Genomic DNA, 14,924 nt, shown 5'->3' with positions numbered 1-14,924 from the left:
TATGCACATGTGATGTTTAAGGTTCTAAATTTTTTTTAATATTATAAAGTGAAAGTGAAGTTGCTCAGTTGTTTCTGACTCTTTGCAACCCCATGGACTATAGCCTACCAGGCTCCTCCGTCCACAGGATTTTCCAGACAGAAGTACTGGAGTGGGTTGCCACTTCCTTCTCCAGAGGATCTTCCCAACCCAGGGATCGAACGCAGGTCTGCCGTATTGTAGGCGGACACTTTACCATTTGAGCCACCAGGGGAGTTCTTTCAATATTATAAGGGAAGTAAAAATATATTAAAAACTGGGGAAATATTTGCAACCTATATTGTAGACAAGGTTGTTGCTGTTGTTCAGTTGCCCAGTCATGTCCAACTCTTTGCAACCCCATGGAGAGCAGCACCTCAGGCCTCCCTGTCCATCCCATCTCCCAGAGTTTGCCCAAGTTCATGTTCCTTGCATTGATGATGCTGTCCAGCCATCTCTTCCTGTTATGGTAATGAAGTTTTAAATACACAAAGACAAAAGAAAGAAAGGGAAAACAGACAGACAAGTAGGCGGTTCACTGAATAGAAATACTAATGGTCAATAAGCTTATGCATAATGTCTCTCATCATTAAAACAATGATTTAATTTTTACTTGTGACATTCTCAATTATTGAAAAGCATAGTAATATTCAATGTTTTGATCAAGACGAGGAAAACGGACACTCATGCCCTATTGTGTACAATGGTAAAACTTTAAAATGGTAATTTGGCAACGAACATAAAAAATTTAATGTACCTATTGTTTGACACTAATTCCACATCTAGTTATCTATTCAACAGATGTATAAGTGGCTGAGAGCTTCCTAGGTGGCTCAGTGTTAAAGAATCCAGTTACCAATGCAGGAGACACAGGACACATAGGTTCAATCCTTCAGTCACGAAGATCTACTGGAGGAGGAAATGGCAACCCACTCCAGTATTCTTGCCTGGAAAATCCCTTGGACAGAGGAGCCTGGTGGGCTACAGTCTACAGGGCCTCAAAGAGTCAGACACGACTAAGCAACTGAACACGCTTAAGTGGCTGAAGACATACATACACAAATACAGAGCTATTCAAATACGGTCTGCATAATGATGGTAATCTATAGATGGCTTGTTATTTGTCTGCCAGGAGATCAGAGGCCAGAATGCAGATCAATCTCACTTTTAAGAGCACTATGAGTTCAGGTGACAATTTTTTTTCATAGAAAGACTTTCTTAAGAAAACAGTATATTGATTTGTATTTTGGTAAATGCTCCTTATCTCACTGTGAAACAGCACTTTGAATAGCACTAGTTTATAATAACTAAAAACTGGAAATAACTCAAAAGTACTTAGGGGTATTTGTTGGATAAACTTAATAACCCTAAACCCAAATTCTATGCATTAATTTAAAATAAGGAAATCTACACATAGTATATACATATATACACTGTATATATATATGGGCTTCCCCAGTGGATCAGCGGGTGAAGAATCCACCTGCAGTGTAGGAGTTGCAGGAGATGTGGGTTCAATCCTCGGATCAAGAAGATCCCTTGGAGGAGGGCATGGCAACCTACTCTAGTATTCTTGCCTGGAGAATCCTACGGACAGAAGAGTCTGGAGGGCTACAGTCCACGGGGGTCACAAACAGTTGGACACAGCTGAAGTGACTGAGCATGTTCCCATGCACTGTATATGTATACACACAGGATGGAGTGGAAAAAATTTTGCAAAGCAGTAGGAATACATTAATAATAAGAAGTACAAGATAAAAGAAGTACAAGTATAAAACATACAAGATGAAAAAGTACAGATACATAGAGTTTCTGGAAGCATACACAAGATGGTTTTGAACCATGGTTATCTTTGGGACATGGGATAGGGTGTGGGGCTTTTATGCTTATGTCCCTTTTTTCAGCTTAAATGTCTCTACAACTAGCATAAGTTACATCTATGATGTTTTAAAATATGAATTAAAAATTGTATTTAAGTCATGAATCAGGCTCACTGCAGAGTGAATTTCCAGAAACTGGAAATTTGAGCTGAAACTTGTTTCAGAATACTTATTGAGATAATCTTTATATGGGATGAATTTCCATGGAGGCATTTGTGTGAAGATGTAAGAACACATCAGCTTGTCTTTCCTAACTCAGAAATCCATTTTTCTCACCTTATTACGGCCAATGCACACACCTCCCAAACCAAATCTTCAGTCCATATCTAGGATGGGTCTCAAAGCTAGGAATTGGTGAAGTCAGGACTCTGTCCCTGCAGTGTGACAATCAGTGACCTAATTCGGATCATGACAGTCACAAAGAAATACAGAACCAAAAGACACTTTGTGCTCAAAAAGGCCCAAAGATAGTGGATCATAACAAGTCTTTTCAAAATCTAGGGTTCCTATATGCTTCATGGAAACCACAATTTATTCTGCCAAAAATTATGGGATATTAGGCCTTTCAGAGTCATCTGGAACACATTAATAATCATTAACGTTTGTACAGTACCATGCAGTTTGCAAAGCACTTTTTTATCCACTGTCTTACTCAATCCTTATAACAGACTTTTGGGGTAGGTAAATTTCATAGATCAGATTTTATAGATGTAAACACTGGGTACTGAAGGTTTATGCTTATTCCCAAAAGACACTGAGGAGCGAAAAGGCGAAGCCAGGCTGTGGCAGCCCAGATTCTTACCACCACCCCACACTGCCTTCCAAGGCATCCGACCCAAGTGGTGCAGACAGAAGCGTCTGGGCAGCTTGCTTTTATTCTCTGTGTTTATTTGCCTGATGTTATGCCTTTGAGCTGGATGAGTTTAAAAGCAGACCATGGCTGTTGCCACTGTTTGTTAAACATCGCTACTTGGAGTGAGCAGACAGTACAGACAGCAATTTGAGTTCTCGGTCATCTCGAACAGGATCAAGCAGGACAGACAGAGGGGAAAGCAATTCTTGTTGACGGAATGAAGGAAGCCATAGCACACGCTGCGTTTCCTATGGGCACATCTGTTCTTCCTACCTTGGTTCTACTTTAAGCTTTTCTCCAGGAAGTTCAAAGTGACGATAATAAAATGATCTTTCTTGAAGGCATAATTTTGATACCGACTTTATTTCTTGCAATCTTCCATATCAGAGAGCTTTCCTTTCCCAAGGTTCTTTATTAAACTATCCACATCTCGCATTCCATTTATATTTCTATTTCCTTGCACATAAGTTCTATAGAGAGGAATTAAAATTATGTGATAATACCTTCCATTTATTGAGCACCTATTAACTGCCAAACAATGTGGTAGGGGGCTTCCCAGGTGGTGGTAGTTATGAAGAACTCGCCTGCCAGTGAAGGAGGCATGAGACCTGGGTTCAGTCTCTGAGTTGGGAAGATCCCGTGGAGGAGGGCATAGCAACCCACTCCAGTATTCTTACCTAGAGAATCCCATGACAGAGGAATCTGGTGGGCTGGAGACCTGTCAGGTCGCCAAGAGTCAGACACAACTGAAGCGACTCAGCACACAGGCACCCACTGTGGCAGGCACTTGGTGTATCATGTATTACCTTTAAACCTTGCGGCACACTCTACAGGGTATAACTTATCGCTCTCACTTTGCAGATGAAGAAACTGAAGCAGAGAGCGACTGGGTCTGGACCTGTCAGTAGTGAGTGGCAGAGCTGGGATACAGGCACAGATCCGTGTAGCCTCAAAGCCAAGGTTCTCTCTAACTCACAGCTCGCAGTAATAATGCATATTGTATTAGCTACTGGAAGAAGGTATTTAGTGAAAATGTTCATTTTAAAGTTCTGTATTTTAACAGTGAGCATCATACATTCTTTTCCTCAGCTCTTAAAAGGTGGGTTGGTGGTGATCTCAGGTGGTCTCAGGTGATGAAATTCAACCCTGATCCAAATGTGAAGCTCCCACATCACATCCCTGAGCAACCTTAGGAGAATTCTGGCACATAATGGACCCTTCTGTTCTGCTTCTGTCTCCACCTGGTCAGCTCTCAAAGGAAAACAACATTCTTATGATCATTGTGAGGTCTAGAAATTAACTTTTATTTTAAATCTGTCAAGAACTCCTGGCAGTTATTAATTTTATTAAAATGATTACATATGGCAAAACAAAGAATAGAGGTAATTCTATTTCTCTACAACATAAATTATGAGTTAGGGTCTCAGCTGCTGACTCAGCATTGTTGAAGATATTTTTTTTTTTTTTTTAAAGGATTGGGGGGGGAGGACTTTCATTTCCAGAAAATATTAAAGCAGCAAAAGAAAAAAAAAAGTAAAAGTAATTGCAACTGGAGATACTGCCTAGGATGTGCTAATTATAAAACTGTCTTGATGTATTTATAGACCAGACTCCAAGCTTTGGTGTTTAAAAACAAAAAATCATGTGAAGAGCTGTCCTTATTGACTTGTCATCCATAGTTTATAACATAGAACAAATTTGCTGATTCTTTTTGAAAAGGTGGTAAAAATCAATTATGGCTAATTTAAATAAAAGAGCAACCAGCATCCATTTATCTAACTGAAATATGTAAAAACAAAAACAATTTTATTAAAATATTTAATACCAGAATAACTTATAATAGTATGAAAAAGAGTGAAGTACTTGTCCTTAGTTTTCACTGACATGATTACATTTTGGCAAAATTGTTCTATAAAGATTCCAAAGTTTTTATCATGGATCAATAACTATTTAAGGATCTTATAAACCAAAAGAACTCATACTTCATCTGATCATACAGTCATAACTTACATATCTTGCTTTGCACTTACTCTTACTGCAAACAGCAACTTAGAAAACAAAGTAAAAATATATATATATACAAAATATTTTTATATCAAATTATTTTCATTACACTAAATAAACCCAACCCCCAAATGTTATGTTACATGAAAAAGTGTCCTACAATTTATATCAAGACTGATACTGTCCATATATCAACTAGAGCAGCCTTTGGTTTTAAATGCATTTTGCAAAATAAAGAAAAATGTCACCAAGCGGCTGCACTGTTGGCTGTCATTCACACTGACAAAAACGCTTTCCAGTTTTTTAAAAAAAAATTATAAAATAGATTACATACCCAGAAAAAACATCCCACCATAAAAGAGTCAAAGCCCTTTTACTTCTCTGAGCACAAATACTCTGTTATATTTGGCATCTCTTCTGTTTATTCAAACTTCAAGCCTCCCCAAGCTGATGAGAATACTAACGTTTGACTGAAAAAGATCTTCTTTCTTGATATTGATTATTCTCACTCAATGATAGCCTAATTTAGAAACAAAATGTACTTTATTTTAATGCATGATTTCATCTTAATGTCCTACTTGGCAAAATTCAGAGACTGTTCAATGTTTGTTTTCCATATGTTTTAAATTTAAAAATCAATGTTGTGTGTATATGTATACGCACAGAGATCCATTTCTTTTATTGCCTTGTTCTCAATGCAGTGTAAGTTGCCCATCAGCAATTGTGATTTGAAATGAACCAAATAAGAGGTTTTTCCATATGAAAAAGAGCTATTCCATATGAAAAACAGTTTCCATCACAAAAAACACTGAACTCTAATGCAAATGGGATTATATTTTAAAACTAAATTATAAATTGAGTTTTACACGGGAAAATTTTGAGTTGCTTAGATAATGAAGTTTTTGAAAACTTCGGCAAAACTTGAGAAAAAAATCCAAATCAACTCTAAAGAGCATCATGGTGTTTTCCAGCAGTGCTTAAAGACTTATTTTTCTGATCGCATACACTGCCATTTTCCGTGAACGTATACATTATGTGATTCCCAAGCCTTTCCTTTCGGAAGTTTGTAACCTACCAGATATCCAGGCAGGATACATGCATAAAATTCTCACTGCCACTCTGCAAAGCACATTGAACAATTTTAAATATTGCAGATTTTTTTTTTTTTAAGGAACATTTCATTTGGGCTGAAGAGATTCCCCAGCTTTAACATGTGAACTAGTGAACACATTTCAAGGTGTTCAGCAGTTTTGGTTTCAGTCCTGGCACCGGAGGCAGATCCATCCAGAAGTAAGCTCACAGTTTAGTAAGCATTGTGGTGCTATTATTTTGAGGCACTGCCGCTCTGCTGTGCCCACGTTGTAACTTATTTTCAAGAAGCAAGGCACTTACTGTAACGGCAACACAGACGTTTTACGCATACTTGGAGTAACATAAAATAAGTTAATATTTTCGATTAAAGTGGAGTTTTATAATTTATATGTCTTTTATAGAAGCAACTAAATGATACATTTAGGATGATTAAAAATAAGAAGAGGTTTGAGAGGGAGTCACTGTCACTCCTGCTCCAGCTCTTAGGATGAGGGTTTATGAAAAAAAAAAAAAACACTGATGGGAAGAACAGCCATCCATCTGAAAAGTGACAAACTCTTAAAACTGCGGAACCAGGGGCACTTTGACTGTCTTCACTTCCGCAATGTGGGATGACTTCTGGATGATGCAGCTGGTGGTCCCCTGCGGCTTGTCCTTTCCCTGCGCGAGATTGGTTAAGGCCATGGCTGCATTGATCTCCTTCCAGTACGTGTCATCCTTGCTCGGTCCCTTTCTAGTAGCTGCACTGGATTTAAGCAGAACAGAAAGAAAATGATCAAACTCACAGTGGCGTACATAGAAAAGATCATCACTGAAAAGCACGGATGGCAAATAAAACCATACCACTCACCTGTCACCCTTACTAGATCCATTTTCCAGAGGGTCTGTAAAGAAAAGCAAAAATTGGATTACTTTTTTTTTTTTTTTTGCTTTTTTCCAAAAAAAAAAAAGCAACACCAGTATTTACTTATTTTTGGCTGTGTTGGAGCTTTGTGGCTGCTTGGGCTTTTTCTCTAGTTGCGGTGCACAGGCTTTTATGGGGTGGCCCCTTTGGCTGCAGAGCACAGGCTCTAACACACTCAGGCTTCAGTAGCTGTAGTGCATAGGCTCGGGAGCTGTAGCTCCCAGACTCTAGTGCAGGCTCAATAGTTGTGGCACATAGACTTAGTTGCTCCACAGCATGTGGGATCTTCCCAGATCAGGCATCAAACTCCCTTCTCCTGCACTGACAGGAGGAATCTTTACCACTGAGTCACCAGGAGAGCCTGAACTATAAAATAGGGGATGCTGGATGATCTTCGGGGTGCCTGTAGCTCAAAAGTCTATGGTTGCCTGGAAATCAAACCTCATCTCAGGAAAAAGACTGGCAAACAGTCCCCTCTGGCGAGTCAGCAGATGAACAAATGACCCAATGCTGACAGCAACCTGGAATTCCTGGTGCATTAGAACAAGCAGCTCTGGTGTGTAAGGTCCGCATGAGCCCTGCATCCTCTACTGCAGGGAATGAAGGTTAGGGTGTTGCCTCTGCTCATGCATTTTCAAAACCTTTGGTTTAGATTGGCTCCTTCACTCAAAACATGCATGTCTATCAAAACCACATTACTACAAAGGAGGATGAAATGGGTTCCTGGTCTGGATTAAGCCTCTCTAGGGGCACTCCTTTGGCCAAAAGAACGAGATATTGGGAACACAACAACAGACATGCTGGAGGGAAAGATTCCAGAGGGTAAAGAAGGGGGGAAGAACAAAGAATGGGGTTGGAACTCCCCATCAGCCTTCAGTTCAGTTCAGTTCAGTCGCTCAGTCGTGTCCGACTCTTTGTGACCCCATGAAATGCAGCACACCAGGCCTCCCTGCCCATCACCAACTCCCAGAGTTTACTCAAACTCATGTCCATCGAGTCGGTGATACCATCCAACCATCTCATCCTTTGTCGTCCCCTTCTCCTCCTGCTCCCAATCCCTCCCAGCATCAGGGTCTTTTCCACTGAGTCAACTCTTCGAATGAGGTGGCCAAAGTATTGGAGTTTCAGCTTCAGCATCAGTCCTTCCAATGAACACCCAGGACTGATCTCCTTTAGGATGGACTGGTTGGATCTCCTTGCAGTCCAAGGGGCTCTCAAGAGTCTTCTCCAACACCACAGTTCAAAAGCATTAATTTTTCAGTGCTCAGCTTTCTTCACAGTTCAACACTCACATCCATACATGATCACTGGAAAAACCATAGACTTGACTAGACGGACATTTGTGGGCAAAGTAATGTCTCTGCTTTTTAATATGCTCTCTAGATTGGTCATAACTTTCCTTCCAAGGAGTAAGTGTCTTTAAATTTCATGGCTGCAATCACCATCTGCAGTGATTTTGGAGCCCCCCAAAATAAAGTCTGACACTGTTTCCCCATCTATTTGCCATGAAGTGATGGGACCGGATGCCATGATCTTAGTTTTCTGAATGTTGAGCTTTAAGCCAACTTTTCACTCTCCTTTTTCACTTTCATCAAGAGGCTTTTCAGTTCCTCTTCACTTTCTGCCATAAGGGTGGTGTCATCTGCATATCTGAGGTTATTGATATTTCTCCTGGCAATCTGGCTTCCAGCTTGTGCTTCTTCCAGTCCAGCATTTCTCATGATGTACTCTGCATATAAGTTAAATAAGCAGGGTGACAATATACAGCCTTGACATACTCCTTTTCCTATTTGGAACCAATCTGTTGTTGCATGTCAGTTCTGACTGTTGCTTCCTGACCTGCATATAAGTTTCTTAAGAGGCAGGTCAGCTGGTCTGGTATGCCCATCTCTTTCAGAATTTTCCACAGTTTATTGTGATCCACACAGTCAAAGGCTTTGGCATAGTCAATAAAGCAGAAATAGATGTTTTTCTGGAACTTTCTTGCTTTTTCGATGATCCAGCGGATGTTGGCAATTTGATTTCTGGTTCTTCTGCCTTTCCTAAAACCAACTTGAACATCTGGAAGTTCACAGTTCACGTATTGCTGAAGCCTGGTTTGGAGAATTTGGAGCATTACTTTACTAGCATATGAGACAAGTGCAATTGTGCAGCAGTTTGAGCATTCTTTGGGATTGCCTTTCTTTGGGACTGGAATGAAAACTGACCTTTTCCAGTCCTGTGACCACTGCTGAGTTTTCCAAATTTGCTGGCATATTGAGTGCAACACTTTCACAGCATCATCTTCCCGGATTTGAAATAGCTCTACTGGAATTCCATCACGCCCACTAGCTTTAGAGACCCCAAAATACAGTGAAGTCACTGCTATCAACAACCACCACTACCACCAAGAAGCTGCAGGAGGCGCTGTGCTGCACACGAGAAGCACAAGAAACATGGCATTTGCTCACAGTGGTCTCTGAACTCCATGGTTTCTGGAAAGCTTTTTTCCTACTCCCAGTCCTCTCCTTTTCTTCTTCTCTCCTAACCCAGTATTTCTGAAGGCCATCTTTTCCTCTGCAATGCTCAAGGCTATTTAGGCCATGCACCCTAATGTCCAGCCCTGGCTCCCAGGGAGTCGTGGAACCAGGAGAGACCTGGGAGGAAAAGCATGAACATGATCATGATTTAGCCCAGCCATGGCAGCACTTCCAGGAATGAGAGGGAAGAGAAAATAGCAAAGTGGCCACATCAACATAGTAGCTAAACTTGGATGCCTTCAGAAAAGAGTCAATGAAATGTGTTCACACAACCTGAGTCAGGCTGTGCAGTGCAGACCTGAGACAATAATGGTCACCGTGAGCTCTTTGCACAACCTCTTCTTCAAGGCCCACCTCACCCCCATACCGAAAAAAAGACAATGGAAGACATCAAGCGAAACAAAAGCACTCAGTGAATAAATGACAAGGTCGTTAAAATAATGAAACTAATAAATAAATAAATGAGACTATGTGTGCTGCTGTGCTGCGCTTATTCCCTAAGTCCTGTCTGACTCTTTGGGACCCTATGGGCTGTAGCCCGCTGAGCTCCTCTGTCCATGGGATTCTCCAGGCAAGAATACTGGAGTGGGTTGCCATGCCCTCCTCCACGGGTTCTTCCCAACCCAGGGATATTACCCAGGTGGTTCTTTACTATCTGAGCCACCAGGGAAGCCCGAGACTACATGTGTCTGGCTCCAAATGAAACAATAAATGTTAGACCCTTTGGTTTCCTTTTGTTTTAAGGCATGTTTGGAAAAGTAAGGGGATCCATGAGCATTTGATCACCTTCTGGACCTTCTGGCCCCTGCAAGGTCGGCTTGGACAGTTAGCTCCACCTCTGTTGCTTGATAATTTTGGAATTAGAATATTACTCATGCAAACAGAAGAAAAACAATGACAACTTTGAATTCACAGAACTGTGATAATCCTAGCTTACTGACTGTGTCCTATGTTCCTTGTGGGATTCTAGGCACTTTGTGTCTACTTATTCGGCATTAGTAACTTTGGCCACCTGATGCGAAGAGCTGACTCACTGGAAAAGGAGGAGAAGGGGGCAACAGATGATGAGATGGTTGGATGACATCACCAACTCCATGGACATGAGTTTGAGCAAGCTCCGGGAGATGGTGAAGGACAGGGAAGCCTGGCATGCTGCAGTCCATGGGGTCGCCAAGAGTCGGACATGACTTAGCAACTGAACAACTCTTCGTGTGGACAGCAAGTCTCTGCTGTCTGTTAAGTCTTTCCTTGTTTGGTGCTATTATCTGCAAATCTGCTCAATGACGACAGACACAAGGCATAACCAGAACAGAGAATAAGTCAATGCCTTTGTTTAGGACAAGAAAAGCTAACAACATTGGACATTTTACAGAGAGAGAGAGAGAATAAAAAACGGGGTTAGCCTTTGCTCACTTTTGTCCACAAATTGCAACCATTCTGTTGCCAAAGAGAAACAATAGGTTTTGGAGATATTTATTCAATGGAAAGTCTTGGCAAACGCAGAGTAAGGTCCATGATTCCCTAAATAACATTAGGGAGATAACACAACCTAATTTAGAGAAGACCACGTGACTTGTCTTCTGGCTCAGGAATGGAGCTCTCTCGGATGTACAGAATCAGATTCCCCAGCTGGACTGTCAACAGAGAGTGGTCACAGAGCAGAGGACAGGAAGGAAGCAGGTGGCTGCCGACTGCACATGCAAGGAAGACACAGACATCCCTGTGAAGGTCCACGGAGAACCTCCTCGGCCCCCTTGCCAGCTAGACACGGCAAGCACTCCCTAACTTCGTGACTGCTTGCTGGAACCGTTCCACCAAGAAACACCTTGACCACGGCCAACAGTGAAATCATAAAACTCTGTTTACTCTTGGGGTCTATGTATTTTACAGTTTGGTGCTTATGCAAATACACTTCAAAGTGTAAGCAGAGAGACCCCAAGCCCATTTGAGAGTTCTTCATTAGTTTCAGGAATTTTCACAATGTCCTTGCAACAAAGAGGATTCCTGTGCTTTATTTCCAGGGCAGATGGGCAATCAGTGGCATTAGGGATGGGTTCAGGTTCCTTTACCAACCGCAGAAGAAAAAGGTTCATAAAAATGGAATGAAAAGAAACAGTTTGCTTCTGTATCAGCCCAGTGTTAAAACAGCATGTAACAAAGTTCAATGTGGAAGATTTCAAACCAAGAAGGAAAAGTTGACTATGACAGCTTTGGAGGGCAGGCGGGGGGTGGTCTCTGTGCCCAGGTTTTAGTACAGAACATACACTGGTGTTAGAAGGGTGTGCTTTTCTTAGTACTGGTTATTATGCATCTGAGAGACACTCCCCCAACCCCCCACTCCCGCCCCCTCGGAGGCGCAGCTCCCAGAGGAAGCAGCCAGGGGAAGACAGCAAACAGGGGCCCTTTTACTCTGAAACATTCGTGCTTTTGTAGGAAAGCAAAGGACTATAAAGATCTGGCAGTTTGGGGAGACTTTTCTTTCCCCCCTATTCCTTGTGCTGAGGCAAAATCTGGGGAAATGCCCTAGATCATCTGAGAGGAGTTCAAAAAATGCACGACCCGCTCATTCTATGAAATAATTGTGTTAAATGTGAATTTTGTTTTTTCACATGCTCTTTTCCTTTGAAGTATAAACCGGCCGGCAGTTATCTGGTTCAATGGCTTTGTGTCTTTTCAGCCGATCATCAGGACTTATGGAAGGGTGGGTTTCTAAACAGCACCCCCGCCCACTCTACGCCACTGCAGCAGATGGGCGGTCTCCCCGGCTCTCCTCCAGGAGTGGCACCCAGTAGCTCAAGGAAGGATCTGACAGGAGAAGGAAGGGCTCTGAACACTGCTGAAAAGAGGGCAGTCTGAGCCACAGCAGGCGTTTCCCTGCCGCTAATTACCATGCACAGGCCCGAGGTCTATCCATGTCCTACATTCAGCTCAGCCTATCTCCTACTCTGCAAGTAGCTTGGCTCAGCCTCTCCCACGTCTGAGCTAAAATGCCTTTTTAGATCCTCAGGTTCCAAAAATCAGCTACGCTGTCAATTACCATAAAAGCAACTGGTTGGCAGGAACAACTTACTAAACCAGCCAAAAGAGCGTGTTTTAAGACCAAAAAAGAAAAGGAATGAAAAAGAAAAAAAAAAAAAGACTTGCGTAGTTAGGAAAATCTTGGATGCTGTAAAACCCAAACCATGTTGAAACTTAAAATGGGGCTATCCTCAGTTTGGACATGTGTTTCCTTATAAAGTTAAGTAGAGAAACAATTAGAAAGGAAATTCAGCCCTACTGCACCTCGGAGTCATGCAAGCGCAAAGCTCTGTAGGCAGAGTGTCCATTCAAGTTTGAGAAACATGGTTCAGAAATATTAACTCTGAAATATATATTCCTGAGGTAATATTTCTGGTCATAAAAAGAGACAAAAATAGGGCCAAAGCTTTTGCGCTGAGATGGTTTTCAAATTTAATCAGTTAAGTCCTAAAGTTAGGAATGTCTTAAAATGTTTCCCCAAAGACTACTCACACCAAGGAAAGGTAAACAAAATTACGTCTAAGAACCTGAGTATTTTTAATTAAGTGACCTGAGTCATCCATCCATTGTATGTTTTCCTAAATTAAGGTGGAGCAAGAGCTCCAGATGCTTGACATCTGTACCCTCTCACCCTTGGTTGGTTTGGGGGCCACTGCTGGAGAGAGCAGGGGTGGATAGCTAGGCCTAGTGCTTCTCACCTCAGAGTTCAGAGGGCCCCTGGCACAGCACCCGGATCCATCTCTGGAGTTATTTACATACTTGGCACAGTGGAGATAAAGAATGAGACTCTTGGGGAATTGGCCAGATATGAAGCCTCACTAAGATTCCGAAATACTGATTGCTCCAAATTTGCAGGATCTCATAATCGATCCCCATTCCCCTTGTCCTGTCTGTCTCTACTTCCCTAGGCACTAGGTCTGGCCTGGGTTCACACACCCAGCAGACTGGTTCCACTGTAACTCTACATTTATTTAGTTTTAAAAACAGAATTTGGGGACTTCCCTGGAGGTCCAATGGTTAAGACTTTGCTTTCCAAGGCAGAGGGTATGAGTTCGATCCTGGGTAGGTGAGCTAAGATCCCACATGCCTCCCGCCAAAAAAGAAAAACAAAACATAAAACAGAAGCAATATTGTAACAAGTTCAATAAAGACTTTAAAAATGGTGCCCATCAAAAAAAATCTTAAAAAATAAACATTAAAAAAAAATAAAAGTAGCATTTGTTGTTGTTCTCTAATAAGAAAGTCGTGTAGGTTTGCTGCAGAAAATCCAGGAAAAAGTGGAAAAGAGAAAATCGAGGGCAGTTTAGGGATAACTCTAATTAATATTTGGATGAATAGCCTCCCCAAATAAGTTTATATACATTTTTTTAAAAAGAGAGCCATTTTGTACATGTTTTAGAACTTGTTTTTCCACTAACTTCTACCTTTTCCTTACCATTTTGCTAACAAATAAGATAATAATCTATTACCTGGCCTACCCTGATGTGGCAATATTTGTTTTTTTTATTTTTGAACCTGTGAAAAAGAAACAACTTAAAAAAATTCAAAATCTAGCTCCACTCAGTTTAAACTTGGATAGTGAGAATCTTGAATGTTATAAGAAGGGGCTACTATTAATATAACAATTACTAGCATTTCATCGTTTAAGCAATCTTGGTTGATAAAGCCACCTTCAAAGACTATGGCAAGGTCAGAAGCATTGTTTACATAGAAAGCCTATTAAAAACCTATTCAACATCTTTTCTGTACATTTTGCTAGTATTTTAAACCATAGAGATACCCCCCACCAAAAAAAGACTTGGTGTAGCGTTAGTTGTTCAGTCATGTCCGACTCGTTGCGACCCCATGGACTGAAGCCCACCATTCTCCCCTGTCCATGGGATTCTCTAGGCAAGACTACTGGAGTGGTTGACATTTCCTTCTCCAGAGAATCTTCCTGACCCAGGGTTCAAGCCCGGGTCTCCTGAATTGCAGGCAAACTCTTTACCATTTGAGCTACAGGGAAGACCTCAAAAAGGCTTATCCCCTTCCTTATTACTTAATCTATAATATTAAAAAAAAATCGGTCCAAATCACAGAATAGGAAACCTAAATCTCTGTTGAGCTCATCCTTGCACTTTAATAATTTTATTTATTGGCTGGGCTGGGTCTTCATTGCTGCATAGGCTTTTCTCCAGTTGCAATAAGTGGGGACTACTCTCCAGCAGAAGTGCTCACACTTCTCACTGCGGTGGCTTCTCTAGTTGCGAAACATGGGTTCTAGGACATGTGGCCTCAGGAGTGGCAAAGGGGTTCAGTTGCCCCAAAGCATGTGGGATCTCCTGTTATGTTTCCTGCATTGGCAGGAAAATTCTTTACCATTGAGCTACCAGGAAGCCCCATCCTTGCACTTTAAATTAGAGTGACACTCCCCAGCAACAGCGGTCCCCAACCTTTTTGGCTCCAGGGAATGGTTTCATGGTTAACAATTTTTTCCACAGACTGGTGTGTTGACAGGGATGGTTCAGGATGATTCTCATAAGGAGCATGCAATCACTTTGCCAACAAAGGTCCGTCTAGTCAAAGCTATGATCTTTCCAGTGGTCATGTATGGATGTGAGAGTTGGACCATAAAGAAGGCTGAGCACCAAAGAATT

The 14,924-nt window shown here is 41.5% G+C and overlaps 1 protein-coding gene across 6 annotated transcripts in view; it reads right to left on the bottom strand.

Annotated features, from left to right (window-relative positions):
* Positions 1-3,111: 3,111 nt before the first annotated feature.
* The window catches only part of MKX (mohawk homeobox), a 71,508-nt gene continuing 59,695 nt past the window's right edge, over positions 3,112-14,924 (bottom strand). For 5 of the 6 annotated variants that reach the window (XM_065921257.1, XM_065921259.1, XM_065921258.1 and 2 more), the window contains 2 exons: positions 6,698-6,731; positions 3,112-6,592 (listed from right to left, as the gene is read on the bottom strand). In XM_065921257.1, the coding sequence (XP_065777329.1) occupies positions 6,406-6,592; positions 6,698-6,731 (221 nt within the window). In that variant the 3' untranslated portion in view covers positions 3,112-6,405. The remainder of the gene's footprint in view (positions 6,593-6,697; positions 6,732-14,924) is intronic. The other variant, XM_065921262.1, reaches the window with a different exon arrangement.

This window comes from Muntiacus reevesi, chromosome 2 (assembly GCF_963930625.1).
Source record: "Muntiacus reevesi chromosome 2, mMunRee1.1, whole genome shotgun sequence".
NCBI lineage: Eukaryota > Metazoa > Chordata > Mammalia > Artiodactyla > Cervidae > Muntiacus > Muntiacus reevesi.
Note: the sequence above shows the minus strand (reverse complement) of the source record. Positions and strands in the feature narration are given on the sequence as shown.